Source organism: Culex pipiens, chromosome 2, assembly GCF_016801865.2.
Source record: "Culex pipiens pallens isolate TS chromosome 2, TS_CPP_V2, whole genome shotgun sequence".
Lineage (NCBI taxonomy): Eukaryota > Metazoa > Arthropoda > Insecta > Diptera > Culicidae > Culex > Culex pipiens.
Window position 1 is genome coordinate 213521084 of NC_068938.1, and position 16868 is coordinate 213537951.

The window sequence follows — 16868 nt, forward strand, 5'->3', positions numbered from 1 at the left end:
TCTACTGGCGCTGCTCTTCTAGACATAGAAAAAGCATTTGACAGTGTTTGGCATAAAGGATTGATTGCGAAATTGAAAAGGTTTAATTTTCCGATTTATATCGTGAAAATTATTCAAAATTATTTGACGGATCGTACTCTGCAGGTATGTTATCAGAATAGCAAATCTGATCAACTACCTGTGCGTGCTGGCGTCCCTCAAGGAAGCATTTTGGGTCCAATTTTATACAATATTTTTACTTCTGACTTGCCTGATTTGCCCCCAGGATGTCAGAAATCACTTTTTGCTGATGACACAAGCATCTCCGCCAAAGGTAGAAGCCTTCGTGTCATCACAAGAAGATTACAAAAAAGCTTGGATATTTTCAATTCTTATTTGAAAGAATGGAAAATTACTCCAAATGCTGCAAAAACTCAACTTATTATTTTCCCTCACAAACCAAGGGCTGATTTTCTTAAACCAAAAAGTCATCACATTATAAAGATGAATGAGGTAAATTTAAAGTGGGAGGATCAAGTGAAATATCTTGGACTTGCTTTTGACAAAAACCTTACTTACAAGGATCACATTGAAAGTATCCAGGTTAAATGTAACAAATATATTAAATGTTTGTATCCACTTATAAACAGGAATTCTAGACTTTGTCTCAAGAATAAACTGTTGATTTATAAACAAATTTTCAGACCTGCCATGCTTTATGCTGTGCCGATCTGGACAAGCTGTTGCTTAACCAGGAAGAAAAAACTTCAGAGGATTCAGAACAAAATTCTGAAAATGATTCTGAAACTTCCTCCCTGGTTCAGCACCAGTGAACTTCATCAATTAGCCGAAGTTGACACTTTGGATGTTATGTCCAATAAGATAATTGATGCATTTCGACAAAAATCATTGCAGTCTTCAGCTGCATTGATCCGCTCTTTATATAGTTTATAAGTTAGTTTTAAGGTATCCCTTTTCCCTTTTGTACATGTAGGACCTCCTACATTTGAAATCACTGAATAGCGAAAGCTACAATATTTCATGAATAAATGAAAGTTGTTAGTATTTAAAATTGAGGTGAAAAGTCATCGTTTGTGATTGGACACTCAATAATATTTTAACTGAATGAATGTACATGGAAAAGAAATTTGAATAAATATAAATTAAAAAAAAAAAAAAAAAAAAAAACATCAAAAAAGCAAAACAAAAAAATGCAAATTTTGTTTTAAGGACCTTTTTAAAAAAACTCTAGAATTGTAAATGGAGAAGGGGAAGGGGAAGGGGATATTAATGTATAATTTATAAGGTTGAAATGCTATTTGGCCTAAAACGGATTGAATTAACAATTGCAAAGCCGTCCATAATATAAATATTTTTTTTATATTTTAATAGCCTTTTTGTATGGAAAGCTGGCTAAACTGGATGAACACTTGTAATGACGAACTTATGATGCCTCTATGATCATAGAAAAAGTACACACAATTAAAGAAATTAAAATTTAAGTTTATGCCAAGTTTATGCAATTAAAAATATGCATTTGTTGCCTAATTCCAGACAATATTCAATTTAAATGCTGGTAATCGCGTTAGCCAAATTATACCGATATCAAATCGCTAATTTCACGTAAATCCAAATTTGTCCCAATTCGGCACAACTCGTCCGGCGCGAGGCCATTCTCAGTTCAGGAATAATTTACGCCCCGGACACGATGCTACTGACTGGCCAAAAATGTACCAACCGCACCGATTATTGACACCATCTGGCCCGTACAATCGCCATTAATTAAAACAAATTGTAATTTGTAAACCTGTACCCAGGCATGACACAATTGTCACTCCCTCCCTTTCACCCTCTTACAAATTTGCACGGTATTGCAACTGGACCAGAACTGCAGCGAATAAAAAGTAAAACAATAGCGTCTCATTTACCTGATCATGTCCCCCACCAGTGCAAACAACATTGCCAACGGGATAAATTCACAATTCGAAATAATAATTAATAATTTCCCGATAATAAATAAAATAAATTTAATGAAGGGGGCGCGCGGCGGCTTTTATTGCCCTCAGAGAGTGTGTGTGTGAGCTCGATTGTGTGCATGCAAAAGGGACGACCCCTTCTGTTGACGTGGGGTCGCCACGAGGGTGCAATTTGGTGCATCAACATTTACAAATTATTAATTTCCGAAAGAACTTTTTTCCTTGTTTGTGCAAACTTCTCGTTTTTTTTGCGTGAAACAATTGAGAGCAAAAGGGGAGGTGGGGTTGAAAGAAGTGTGTAAAACAATAAATTTGCATTTGTCCCTGCTTATTTATTTAAATGCACTCGAAATTAATTGTTATTGAAAGTTGGAGAGAATGCTTTTGGCTTGAATGAAAGAGGGTGTTACTTTAATAGGTCCTTGCTCTCAATTGCTTTTTCGGAATTGCAGTTCACCGGGAGGATATTTTGAGGGAATTCTAAATAAACTGATCCTATTTTTGAAAATAACATGGTGAGCCACAAATAAATGTGAAGGTGGGTTCAAGAAGGCCACTTAATATTTTGTGAATAAAATTACACTATTCCTTAATCTATTATTTCCCAAGAGTCCGATAAAATGTATCAGCTCGATTTCTCACTCCCATACAGGGAAGCAACCGGCAGGATACGTTCCCGAAGTTATAGGTGTACTATAATACGATAAAGTGGAAGTTACTTTTTTTTTGTTCGACCCCAGTCATTGCGTGTGAGAGGTGGTTTGTCTTATTTCTGGAATAGATGGTCCTTAAATTAGGATAGCGTGCACCGGGAATAGCTTTGAGTGTTTATTTTGGAAAGGCATTTTGAGACCAAAAGTTCACGGTTATGTTGTAGGTCACGTGTAACATTTTCGGTATTGTACAAAAAATAGCAATGAGTTCTACAAATGTTATCCGAACTCTACCGACTCATAAGAACGTGGAGTGAACTCACGGCCAAGCCAACTCCACCTCCCATGATGCACCTTCGCAGTCCCTGAGAAGATTTGACCAGCACTCCAGTACAAGCCCCGGCGGCTACGTTGTTCCAGAGGTCATCCCGACCTCCCCGAGTCAACTGGAACAAAGCGCCCAGCGAACAGTACAGCAAAGCCACCGATCCTAACGCGATTCCACCGGATCTTGACCGTTTCAAAAAGTGATTCAAAATGCTTGAAAAAATAACTAATTTGAGTTTTAATCCCACCGATCTCAAATTGAAAGCTCACTGCGACCGTCGTATCGTTCCGTCCATAAATCTCGTGGAACCGATTCCTTCAATGATTCCAGTCAGTCCCCCCGTCACGAACCCCACCAGGAAGGAGGCACCAATCAGGGGGAAGGCACGCTCCAAGCGACCCCTTTGGCGTGGGATTATCGTGGGAAGGGCTGGGTTGTCGTCCAGCAGGTCGGCGTCGATGTTAAAGTAGGGCGAAAGTGGCTTGATCCTTTCACTTTGAAGTACTGGAATAAGGGTATAAATTATTCTCAATTCAATATATTCAACTTTTTAAATGTTCACGTTTAAGTTGCAGTTTAGAACTGGAGAGAGAGGTTTTTTCTTCAGATTGTTCAACCATTTTCTGGTAAAATTCTCTAATAAATTTATTTTACACATAATTTGACAGATATTTTTGCAGATTGATTTTAATGCACTGTTATAATCTAGTAAGCATATTTTCTTAAATATTTGCTTTCAGTTTAGACTCGATTATAGGAAGTCCAAATAAAAATATTACTTGGGATAAATAATCGAATTACATTTGTTTTGATTTTGTCTTTTTTTGGGGTCTTTGAGCTTAAAATTGACCCCCAAAATTATTTAAAATGATCTGCAAATTTGTTATGACAGATGGTGGATGTGATGACATATTTATTTATAATATTGATAATTTGACTTCTATGTGGTCACTTCAACATAAAAACGTTACTTAATCCACCCTTAGGTGGTTGGCGCCTTCCTCACATTTAAAGGGTGCTATCCAAAATGCAAAAGGTGCGTAAATAACACTTAAGTGCTTATAACTTTTGATAGGGTTGCCAGATTGTCAATGTTTTGGACGCGTTGGAAAGCTCTTTTGAATACCTATCCAACAATCCGGACAACGTTTTCATCAACATATCTGAGATCCGGCCTCCAAAAAGCGTATAAATAACACTTAAGTGCTTATAACTTTTGATACAGTTGTCAGATCTTCAATGTTTTGGACGCGTTAGAAAGGTCTTTTAAATACCCATCCATTGATAAGTCGTATGAGAGATCTGGACAGCATTTTCATCAAAATATCTGAGATCCGGCCTCGAAAAAATGCGTAAATAACACTTGAGTGCTTATAACTACTGATAGGGTTGTCAGATCTTCAATGTTTTGGACGCGTTAGAAAGCTCTTTTGAATACCTATCCAACAATAGGTCGCATGAAAGATCCGGACAACGTTTTCAACAAAATATCTGAGATCCGGCCTCCAAAAAGCGTATAAATAACACTTAAGTGCTTATAACTTTTGATAGATTTGTCAGATCTTCAATGTCTTGGACGCGTTAGAAAGGTCTTTTAAATACCTTTCTGAAAATGTATAGCATGACGGGTTTTCTAACAAAAACCACCCTTTTTACAATCTTCCGGACTTTTGTTAAAATCGTTTTTTTAGCATAACTTTTGAAGTACTTAACTAAACTGCATAATTTTTAATAGTGACTTATGGGACCCCAAGACGGATCGAATGACGCCAAAACGGACAAAATCGGTTAAGCCAATGTCGAGATAATCGAGTGACAATTTTTTGATCAACATCCCACCACACACACAGACATTTGCTCAGAATTTGATTCTGAGTCGATAGGTATACATGAAGGTGGGTCTAGGAGGTCTAATTGAGAAGTTCATTTTTCGAGTGATTTTATAGCCTTTCCTCAGTAACGTGAGGAAGTCAAAAATTGAACATACAAGGACATTTTTTTTTTCATGAATGAATTATCCCAAGTGAACTGTACACCAATGTGGAATCTCCAGCTTTTCATTTTTTTAGGTGCGTGAAAAAATGTTTTTTTTTTCCAATATGATTTGGCACACTCAAAGCTGTTTTTTTAATTCTGATTTTGAAAACACGCAAGGTGTTAAAGAAGGCAAAAATGTACTAGGAAATGAATGGACATTTTTTCTCAAGTTGGTATTTTTTTAGAATGATTGATCATTTTTTATTTAATTATTGTTCTAATTCAAATATCTTTGATTTTTGAAAGTAGAATCTATATTTGAGTTTATGTGTAGCTTAAAGTATTGTGAAATTAATGTTTTACTAAATTTTTACCTAAACAGCTCATTTTCGGGGTTTCGACTTGTTTTAGGTCAACTTTATGCTTGACTTTATGTGTTTATAAAAATGTTTTTGTGAGTTACAGACAAAAGTCACAATTTTCATATAATATTTGAAGTTCACAAATAAGATTTATAAAACTTCAGGTTTTTGAACTAGTATTTTGCCTAGACAATTTTCGGATTAAAAAAAAAATGTTTGAATTTAGATGCAAAGCTCGAGTTTTTTTTCAGCACTCCTCATATACATCTAACTTGGCAGAGTTCAAATGCTCAATTTGCCACTTGTTTCTTCAACTACCATTTCAGAATCCACTGAAAAATTATACTTTTTGGAATTAGAGCAGTTCTCTGCGGAATCGGTCATTTTCTTTAATTTTAATTTTTGTATTTTTTAATCCGACTGAAACGTTTTTGGTGCCTTTGGTATGCCCAAAGAAGCCATTTTGCATCATTAGTCCGTCCATATAATTTTCCATACAAATTTGGCAGCTGTCCATACAAAAATGATATGTGAAAATTCAAAAATCTGTATCTTTTCAAGGAGTTATTTGATCGATTTGGTGTCTTCGACAAAGTTGTAGGTATAAATATCAACTACACTGAAAAAAATGATACACGGTAAAAAAATTGGTGATTTATAATTTCACTTTTTGTCACTAAAACTTGATTTGCAAAAAACACTATTTTTTTTTTATTTTGAAACAATACAGATTTTTTCGAAAAAATCGAAATATTGGTCGCAAAAATTTGTCAACTTCGTTTTTCGATGTAAAATTGAACATGCAATCATAAAGTACTGTGAAATTTGACAAAGTGCACCGTTTTCAAGTTGTGTGTGTTTGTGTGGTCCAATCCAATACCCGTTAACCGGTAGCGATATTATGGGAAAGTATAGTTTGTATCAGACTTTGTATATGCCGAATGCTGATACAACTTATCTCAGTCCCGGGTATTAGGTGGTGATAGCCCTCGCGCTGCTTCCAACGACCCGTTTCAGAATGACAGAGCTCCTTGCGGTCCAATTCCGAGGTCGCTGGGCATTGTTCGGCCCCGCCTAAACATAGAAGCAAGCATCTGAAGGAAACTCGATCTATATTTAGACTTCCAATCCCGTCAGGCAAATCAGGGATCAGCGCGTATTTAATATGAGAAGATAGCATTTTTCAACACTACGGATCAATTCTCTGCTAGAGTGTGAACCTTCTGATGGCCGACTGCTTAGCGTCCCAGACCACCAATCCAGAGGTGTGAGTTCGAATCCCACCTGATTCAATTTCGTTTTTTGTTCATATTCAATGTTCAAATTCCTGATTCCAAATTTCAAAGGTACCGGCCGGGATTTGATCCTTGAACCTTCTGCTTGTGAGGCAGAAGCCGTAACCATTAAGCCACGGAGCCGGTCTGACAAAGTGCACCGTTTTCAAGTTATAGCCATTTTAGGTAACTTTTTTCAAAATAGTCGCAGTTATTCATTTTTTTAAATTAGTGCCCATGTTTGGCCACCTTTGAAAAAAAAAAATGAACAGCTGAGAAAATTCTCTATATTTTGCTTTATTGAACTTTGTTGATACGACCCTTAGTTGCTGAGATATTACCATGCAACAGGAAAATTGAAGTTTTCTAAGTCTCACCCAAACAACCCACGATTTTCTAATGTCGATATCTCAGCAACTAATGGTCCGATTTTTAATGCTGAAAAATTAAACATTCGTGAAATTTTCCGATCTTTTTAAAAACAATATTTTTGAAAATTTTAAATCTAGATTAACATTTCAAAAGGGCGTAATATTGAATGTTTAACCCTTTTGAAATGTTAGATTTGATTTAAAAAGAAGACACCATATCTATCAAAATATTCCTTCAAAAGTTACAGATTTTTGAATTTTTACATATCATTTTTGCAAGGACAGCTGTCAAATTTGTATGGAAAATTATATGAACGAAACTAATGATGCAAAATGGCTTCTTTGGGCATACCAAAGGCACCAAAAAAGTTTTAGCCGGATTAAAAAAAATCGAATGACCGAAATCTCAGAGAATTGTTCATTACAAAAAAACAATTGCAGGGAACTCGTTGTAAAACTCGAATATTTCAACACATGTTATATTTCAAGACTTTTTTTTTATTAGGTCATATAAACATATGAAACACAATAGTTTATAGAAGTTCTCAAAAAAGACTATAGATTTGTTCCATTGAATACTATTTTACTATGAGTTGAATACCAATACCAATTTATAAAAGGGATGTATCCACAACTGCCGTTGCAAATATGTGTCTCCAACTGAGCAGCAGGGGAAAAAATAGAAAAAAAATGAATTCACAAGCCACCATGGCTTACACACATTTACAATTACATTACATTTGAATGAAAAAGGTATTTTAAATTGCATTTTACATCCAAATATTTAAGAATTGACTCTCAATTTTTTCTCGATAAAAAAATTGCGGAAGATGCATCGAAACTTCACAAAAATGTAGAATGTTTTTAAACGAGCTCAAACATGCATATGAAGGGTTGTAAATGCTGGAAAATGCATTCCAAATTGTATTTAGTTGATTAGACTTCTAATTCGATTAAAACTAAGCTTTTTTTATTAATGTTACGCGCCTGATTTTTGAGCCGATAAAAACATTAAAACATTAAACAAAAAACTGCTTCCTAAAACAATTATTGAAAAAAAAAAACAAATTAAAGTTTTTCAAATGTCAGCTAACCAGCATTTTATCTTCAAATGCCGATAGTTTCTTAATGAACTGATAATCAATTTTGAATGTTTCCTGAAATTGAGGGTAGACAAAAACCGAAAATTGTCATTTGATCCATGAAACCACTGCTAAACTGTCTAAAAAGTACCACTCAAAGTGGTACCACAACCGTTTCCATCCGTCATCAAATATTAATCATCCAATTTGACCGAAAAGGGGGAACCACGTATCCTTTTACCACAAAACTCTCTAAGCCAACTCTAAACCACCACCACCGGGTACCGTCCAGCCAGATGTCGTCCATTTTTTCGGCCCATCAGCTAACGATTTGTCTTCTGCCGTCCATTGATTGGGCTAACAAACCGCACGCCAAGTGTGCTGCTCAACGTTTCACATGTGTTTTACCAATTTTCACACAATTTTTGCGGCCAAACCTCCCTCTCCTTTCCAGTCAGCGGTTTTTACGATCGTTTTCCTGAATGGTCGCTCGTTTTTGGAAAAGGATTGTCCCATTCGATTCATCGATACTTGGTTTGACCACTTCTTTTTCAACGTGGGGTGACCAATTCGTATTGCCTTGAATCAGTATTAGGATGTTCCTTTGGACTTTGATGGAACAATGTAATAATAGGGTGATACACTTTAACAAAATTGAATTAGCTTAAATTTAATTGAAAGAAACGGTTAATCACTTCAAGTTGACATTACTTTCTAAAAATTAAAATAACTCAAATTCAACACCCTAAACCTGAACAACCAGCAGATGATTTTGGGTGCCAATGAGCTTGGACTTTGGACGATTCATCGATACTTGGTTTGACCACTTCTTTTTTTAACGTGGGGTGACCAATTCGAATTGCCTTGAATCAGAATTAGGATGTTCCTTTGGACTTCAGTGAAGCAATGTAACAATAGGGTGATACACTTTAACAAAAGTTTATGAATTTAAATTTAATTGAAAGAAACGGTTAATCACTTCAAGTTGACATTACTTTCTAAAAATTAAAAAACCGAATTCAACACCCTAAACCTCAACAACGAGCAGATGATTTTGGGTGCCAAAGAGCTTGGACTTTGGACGATTCGTCACTGATGAATTTATGGGTCCCTGCGGGTGGGCCGTTTTTGCGGTCATGACTATCTAATGGGATTAATCAAACCCCTTTTCCTTGCTGCCGCAGAGGCTGGCCTCTCCATAGGCTATTGGTCGTCGCCACCGCCGCCGGATGGTCCGTTTTCGGAATCCCACAGAGAGTGGTTCGCCGAGGCTGGTTTTTGTTTTTCCCACATGGGTTTTGACACCACAAACCTGGAAGAGTTCGAAGTGTAATAATCCTTCTGTTTCGGAAAGTTGGAGGAAGTGCCGCTCGCCTCGGCAGGAAACTTTCAACTTTTGACCCTTTCTCCGTATCCTCCTCCCCCTTTCCCTCCGGTCCGGTCAGTCCCTCATCCTGGTGGTGATTATCATCTTGCTTAGGCTTTCAAAGTTTTGGGCCATACAAATGGGTTGTTGCATGGAAAACGAATTGTGGCCAGGGCGTTTATTGTTAATTTATGGCCCCTCTCGGACGTTGCAATCGGGGGTTGGCCACGGGGCAGTGGGACATCCGGCAGGGCGTCGTGGGCTCACACTTTTTGGGGCTGACCTAGTCAGTTAGTGAGGGAAGGATATCGTTGGAAGTTTTTGAAAAAGTTAGATTTTTGTTGGTTTACCGCAAACATGAGAGCAGAAGGTGTGAAACGTTTTTATTGCTTTTGTGAATAATTTCTTCAACGAGATTCGAAAATACTATTCCGTCAATATTCTGCAAGTTTGATACACATAATACTCTCATATTATTTGATTCAAGTTCTAAGCAATTAAAAGTTGGTATTACTTTTTATTTTATTGTGTAATTTGTAAAATTACATTAATTTCAAATATTAATTATAGAGTAATCGGTACACTTTATCGAACCAGCACCAGCGCCAGATACAATTTTCCTTAATATTGTTTTTTTTAAGGACCCTCCATCACACCCCCACACCAAAAAGCTCATAATTGAGCCCCCTGGTAGTGGTCTCCTTAAATGCTCAGCTAACAAAAGTTAATGTAAAGGACGAAAGCAAACTAAATTTATGCTGAGAACATTGTTTTACATTGGTGGGCAATGAAGAATAACTACTGCTAATACTAAGGTGAAATCCCAGTGGAAAAAAGATTTGCTTTTAAGGGATCCACAAAACTAAAATAAATGAAAATAGCTCGACTAATAACAAGAAATATAACCTATTTTATGTATTCGGTGTTAAGTGTATTCTATTGGAATAGTTCGTGTAACTTATGTTTTAAATGCTGTTTTAATCTGATTGTGAAAATGGAGGTGCTAGTGGTTTGTTTCAAATCAAGGGGAAGTGTGTTGTTCGGTTTTATCAAAAACTATTATTTAATTGAATTAAATTAGTTTTTCGTGCTCAAGATACAAATCTGTCCATTAAAGTCTATATACAATCTGATAGCTGTTCTTACAAAAACTGATGATTTTTTAGGAGTTTTGGGAGCAAAAAACTCATTTTTTAGCTAATAAGAAGCATGGACAAAACCTAAAATCATGTTTCGTAAATTTTTACATTTAATAAAATAAATATTATTTCAATTCACAAAAAAATATCAATAGTTCTTTAAAAATATTGATTTATGTTTCACTTTACATTATTTTTTTTTCGAATGGTGTTTCAGAAACACATTAAAAATTATTATTTAGTAATTGATTGGTAGGATTGGGAAACAAACTTGCAAACTAACATCAGAAATATATGTTTTTTTTTTTTTGAAAATCCTGGGTTTATTGATTTGGCTTGTAACTTTGCCAATGTCTTTTACATTTTAGTTTGGTCAACGTTGTCAATGTTTTAGATGATAATTCCTTCTTTCAGTGTCAAAATAACTTTTTGCAGTAATTCTTCTTCTTTTAATGTCCTAGATTTTGTTTTTATTTAAGAGTGAGTTTTTCACAAGTGTGTAACAGGTCGCATCGAGGTGCACCGTAAATTTGATTTTAAAAAAATAATTATATAAAACATTAAAAAAAAAGATTTTGTACACCCTGTGATCAATACGTCAAATGTTGTATCAAGTAGGCGAATAACTGTTTTACCCATAATTCGACAAAATGTTAAAAATTATTCAATTTATTCTAAATGGCATTTTTTCAATCAAATTAACAACTTTTTAACTTCAAACTTGCGTGAAATTTTCCGAGGAATCCGAATATATACAAAATTTTGCCAAAAAGTGCCGTCTTCTTGGGCTACAGGGCAAAAGTTAACGTTGTAAAAAGTTTGTTATAGAAAAATCGCAAATCTATGAGAACGTATTCATACGTTAGTAAAGAAACAACAGTAAAAGCATTTGTGTTTTTTTTTCACAAAGAAGAGTTTGAAAATTGGTTATATATCTTTAAATAAGTTTCTTCAATTATAAATCAAATAAGGAAATGAAATAAGGAATGCATAAAAAGTATCAGTTTCTTGTTGTGTATAAGAAGTTGAAATTAATGAAAACTGTTTCTTCGTTTGTAAACTTGAATTTACACATGTAAATGTTGTTTTATGACCTCCTTCAAAAGTCAACGACGCCCTTCACACACTCAAACCCATTTTACCGCCCGCAGGAAATGAGCCCTTAAATTGCTGCTCGGCAATTTCGCGTGATTCCACGCATATAAATCCAATTATCCTGAGGAGGCCAGAGAACGTGGGCGAAATGAGCCCCACTTGAAGATTGCTTCCCGAGGAGTGGCGCGTCCTGAATGCTCTCATTTTATTATTCTTATGCTAATTTTTATTATCTGTATACGAGCTTTGTCACCGAAGCTAAACACCCAAGTGCCATATAATTTCTGAAAGTGCTTCTTCTTCAAGTTATTTTCTTTTACTTCATTGGATTGTAAAAGTCCTTCCATATATCGACAATGTCTCCCACGGTTTGTTACTTCGCGCTTGAAGAAAAACACGAAGATCTCTCAATCAGGCTTGGCAGCAAGCCCGTGATTTCATCCTGCTTCCACCTTCCAACGTATAAATCGCGACTTTTTCCTTTTATGTTCGACAATATGTTTATGCATACATTAAGGCGCCCTGCTCGTACAACACGCTGCGATGGGGGTTGTCTACCATCAGGAGAAATCTTCCGAGAGCATAAATTTGCTTACGCGCTGCTTCTTCTTGCCTCTTCATCCTTCTTCATTATCCTTATCGTGTGCACACGTGGGTGGGTGGGGGACGCAATCCTTGACAATGCCAAACCTACTTGAAAATCGCGAGTACGCGCGCTTTTCGGCTCACCACAGAAGAGGTGAGTTCACTTCGCGGCTGGATTGAGTTCATCCTCTTTCGTATGCAAATTGGATGCTATTTTTATTTATTTATTAGCTTTGGCCTGGAAAAAAAGCAAACTTTCCTCCTTTCAGTTCACGTTTAACAAGTGGGAGTCTAGTATGAAAAATACGATGGGATAAAATAAGACAAGATTGGTGTATTGTTGTTGCTCGTGCTTCAAAGGTGGGAATCTTGACTTTGTTGAAGAATTTATTGCACTTGAGTTCGCAACCAGCCAAATCGCTTCACATTTGATATTCATCAGATTAATAATCTTGAGTAGATAATACATTTTTTTCTTTTATAGAAGCTAGAAGCAACCCCAGAGCAGAAGATAAACTGTTTGTTGTCTTATCGCTCGGCAGTAAACACATTAGATTTGAAAGGTTACGTGAAATATGGTTATGAGATAAACGGTTCTAAGGCTGAGCGAAGCCTAAGGAAAAATTGTTACTTGGAGCAAGCACCAGTTAAGTGGAAAAGTGTTTTCGACAAGCGAATTATGAAGGATGGAAAGCATTCAAGCATCTTATGAAAAATACATCGAAATAGAAGAAAAAGTAACATTAAACATTGCTTGACTTTATTTTCAAGCAAAAATTGCTACATTGCACTCGCATGTAAAGTACTTTAGTTATGATCAAAGAAGCAATATGATTTCTGAATAAAAAAAATAGTTTCGCATTAAAAATACATTTTTTTTATTGACTTTCCCACACAAGAATAGATTTGCATAAAATAACTTTTATAGAAATTAGTAATTTTCTGTAATATTCTGATAACGAATAATGTCACAATTTGCATTATTGACAAAATATGAAAAAAACATATTTTTTTTAAACGTAAAGAATGATGTCGACTAAAATTGATACCTTACAATCAAATAAATCAAAAAGACCAAAAATTTTATTGTAAAAAAAATCGATAAAAAGTTAAAATCCAATAATGTTTGAACATACAATTTTCACATAGATCGGAATATTTCCTATAATTTAGCATCGAAAACATTGGAATTTTGACTAGTTATAAAAATTAAAATTCTTGAATAAAAATATTATTTTAATTAAACCTAATATTTTTTGAAAATGTCGAGAAGCACTTACTATGGAAGAGTTGAGGTATTTGTTAAAAAAAAACTTTTGATATTATTGATTTTTGAACCCTGATTTCAGACCCCTAAAAAGGCTAAAAATCAAAACAAAATCAATTTTCACTTTTTAAAGCATGCCATTGCAACATTTGTTATACAAAGTATGCTACAAGCTTAGGTTTAAAATGTTGCTTGGAAAGATAAGCAAAATTTTAATGCAACCGAAAAGTACACACTAAAGTTTCTACTGAGTCCGGCTGAACTTTATCGATTTCAAACTCATTTCGGTAGAAATGTACCTAAGTTTGGTAGTTAGTTCATGATTTAATGTCTGCAAAATAATTTCAGATTTTTTAGTGAAGGATTTAAATAATCCAAGCTTGGTTTTTTATTAGGTACTATAAACAAATGAAAATTCTTTGTAAGTGGGAAACTCTCAATGTTTACATTTGTTTAGGACCCTACAGAAAAAAAAAATTGCAGAAAATGTGTTAATTACAAGTGTTTTTAACGACGCCGAACGATTTCCTCAGATTTGTGCAACTGTCACCCAGTGTGCGCGAGTCTGGCCCTGCGTCGCTGTCAGCGACGGTGCTGCCAACGTGACCGCGAAAAACGACGCAACGTGTGTAAATAGTGAACGAAATTACAAGTGTTTTTGGATTAAATATAGCAAATTGAACCCTGTGTTGTGTTTTTATCACCAGAACACAAAAACCCAGAATCTAGTTGAGAGATGTGGGCCCCAACATTTGGTCACTTCGACCCGGATAGACATTGGCCTATCGAATAGATCGTCGGAGTCAAATCGGCGCGAGTGTCTCGACGAGAAAAGTGCTCTAGTAAGGGGGAAGTCCGCGAGTAGTGATTCGGACGACGCCGATTCCTGGAGAGCGTTCCATGCGACCCGGAACAGCATTAATTATGTTCCTGCCACAAATTTTGAAGACACGTTATGATGAGCGTTGAAAAATCAAATTTTTAAATGCTGCCTCGGTGAAGTCGCTGGTAGGCAGTTGGACTAACAATTCAAAGGTCGTCAGTTCGAATCCCGGGGTGGATGGAAGCTTAGGTGTAAAAAAGAGGTTTGCAATTGCCTCAACAATCAAGCCTTCGGACACCTAGTTTCGATTGGAATCTCGCAATCGAGAACGCCAAGGCAAATGCTGTAGAGCGAATAATTTGATTTTTTTTAGACGCTGTTTCAAAAAGTGCTGTTGTGTTTTCAAAACACAAAATAGTGCTTAAAGAACTTTTAAGAATTTTCTTATTTATATATATAAAACAAATTTCGACAGTTTTGTTCGAACGCGAATCAGTTCAATACGGAGCGTCGTATCGAGGTGCTTTTTGTTGCGTTGGGTTTGTAAAAGTCCAAGGAAGGTTCTTACGCCAAAATATGACAACTTTGGCCACTCTGGAACCGAGGCTAAATTGGCAAACAAGCAAGAAACGTCAGGAACCAAAAAAGGGCAGGACAAAGTTTGCCGGGAAGAGTTTGTTTTAAATATTTTTTTATGAATGACTCTCAAGCCACGACAGATGTTCAACGAATCCCCAGCACACCTTTTCTCATCAACCAAAGTGATTTTTTAAACAAAACACTATACCTTACTCACGCCCCCATTGCAAATTGTTTAGAAAAAGAAAAAAACAGAGTCCAACCAACCCAACCTCTCCACCGAATGCAGTCACCTCTTCTAGTTGCACAAAGAAGGAAGGAAAGACGCAACAAGTCACAACTGCTAGAATTTAGTACAAGCGATGTGAAACATAAACAAACAAAGCCAAGTGGGAGTGGAGTGAGAACGACCGCATGCTGAGCGGGCTTGCGAGAAAGAGCCAAACAGTGACCGCAGCGCAACTTCCCCTCTTTAGCTTTATATTTTCTCTCTTCTCTTTTGGTGAGAGAGTTGCATTCGAACGAAGGGGAGGAGTTTGGAGGATAATGAATGGAAATGCACTGTGTCTCGTTGGGAAATTGTTGGTCGAATGTTGGTCAATAGGATTCGGTGTGATCAATTGAAAAGGTTCAAGTTTTTTTGGGGAAGATTCCTGGCACTTGTACGGTTTTCGGTATCAGTTCGCGATTGATAGGTTAGGTCTGCTTTACCGACGCGCGCGCGACACGCACGTGGCGATTAAGGAAGAGAGCGTGAGCGAGAGCGAGTGCGAGGCGGAGCCTACTGGGACTGGGGTAAATTTGACTCCGGAGAGATATCCTTTTCAGACTGTTGGGAGTTGGCGCGTTTGGGAATTAGTACAAGCGCAGGGGTTCGGCGGGTTCCGAGGGACAGAACGAGATGGCAAGAGGCAGCGGCCACCGGAGGGATTGTAAATCCGACGACGACTGCTCCGTTGCGTCGCGGTGGCTCTCTCCGGCCATGTATCCGGTGTGTATACGCACCAACACAGCTGTAAGCCCCAGCTGGGACATACGGCAGCAGCAGGAGTACGACGACAGCGTGTGCCGTCTCCTTCTGGCGAACGGGTTTGGGTAGCGGGAAAACTCAAAAGTTAACCCAGAAGGAACAGAGCAGAGCGGAGCGAACGAATGTTTCCAGTGGCAGAGAACCAGTAGCAGCAGCAGCAGCCGCTAGTGTAAAACTCCGATCGTAACTTTGGCCGCGTGCTGATTTCAGTTGGGGTTTAGCAGCCACACGGGACGAACGTTTACACTCTCTGGAGATCTGACCCGCGCGGGAACCGGAACAGGCCGTGTTTTTCGGGAGTGTGAGGTGAAGCAGTAGCAAATCGGACACTGGAGACCAACAGCGGTAGCACCTGTGGTAGACGTCGATAGTGGAACATGTGCGTGGAGAAGAACCAGTAGAGGTGACACACACGTCTTCGACCGGGACCTGTACGTGCGGTGATTTATGTGGTTTTGCGGAAGTTTGGGTTTCGATCCCTGGTGAATAACGAATTGTGTTGTGGTGTTGTCGATTAGTGCGTGAGAAGAAACAACCGGAAGTGTGACATTCGTAAGCTTCTGAAGCGAAGTGTCTTGTGTGGTGAATCAGTGGTTTAAAAAGAAGCGACCAAGCTCAACCCATTCAGGTCCTCCGGAGGAACCTGAGTGGTCCACGGCACCTTCTATCAACAAGCGGTCACAATAGTCGTCACGGTGTACGACAACGGACTAAAGCTGCGTTCGGACGAGACCGTGCCGGGCTTCAGCTCGGCATCGCCCTGGCCAACGCTCGAGCTCGAATGGGGCCGGAAGCTGTACCCGTCGTCGGTGCCGCGCGGCGCCGGTGGCATGATGTTCGGCCTTCCGCCATCCGGGGCCGACATGAACCAGCCGCGCGGCCCGATGACCTCGCTCAAGGAGGAACCGCTCGGAGCCCGCGCCTGGATGCAGCCTGCCGTCGATACCACCAAGTAAATACAAAAGCCTGAACATCGGGCGGG

At 37.7% G+C, this 16868-nt stretch overlaps 2 protein-coding genes across 8 annotated transcripts in view; one reads left to right on the top strand and one right to left on the bottom strand.

The window, feature by feature from the left end:
- Positions 1 to 3201: 3201 nt before the first annotated feature.
- LOC128092715 (uncharacterized) lies at positions 3202 to 16718 on the bottom strand. Its single transcript, XM_052707092.1, has 2 exons — positions 16559 to 16718; positions 3202 to 3440 (listed from the first exon to the last, which is right to left on the bottom strand). Exons 1-2 carry the CDS (start codon positions 16716 to 16718, stop codon positions 3202 to 3204), a joined length of 399 nt encoding a protein of 132 aa, XP_052563052.1.
- The window catches only part of LOC120416854 (transcription factor collier), a 73467-nt gene continuing 72182 nt past the window's right edge, over positions 15584 to 16868 (top strand). For 2 of the 7 annotated variants that reach the window (XM_039578747.2, XM_039578749.2), the window contains exon 1: positions 15584 to 16838. In XM_039578747.2, coding sequence (XP_039434681.1) covers positions 16717 to 16838 — 122 coding nt within the window. In that variant the 5' untranslated portion in view covers positions 15584 to 16716. The remainder of the gene's footprint in view (positions 16839 to 16868) is intronic. The other 5 variants (XM_039578748.2, XM_039578746.2, XM_039578751.2 and 2 more) reach the window with 4 other exon arrangements.

Bases quoted from the DNA above. Each gene is read 5' to 3' on its own strand.
- LOC128092715 (XM_052707092.1), bottom strand. From the start codon at position 16,718: ATGCCACCGGCGCCGCGCGGCACCGACGACGGGTACAGCTTCCGGCCC. The intron at 3,441-16,558 runs GTTGATAGAAGG...CCCTTATTCCAG, and splicing joins GACGACTATTGTGACCGCTT to TACTTCAAAGTGAAAGGATC.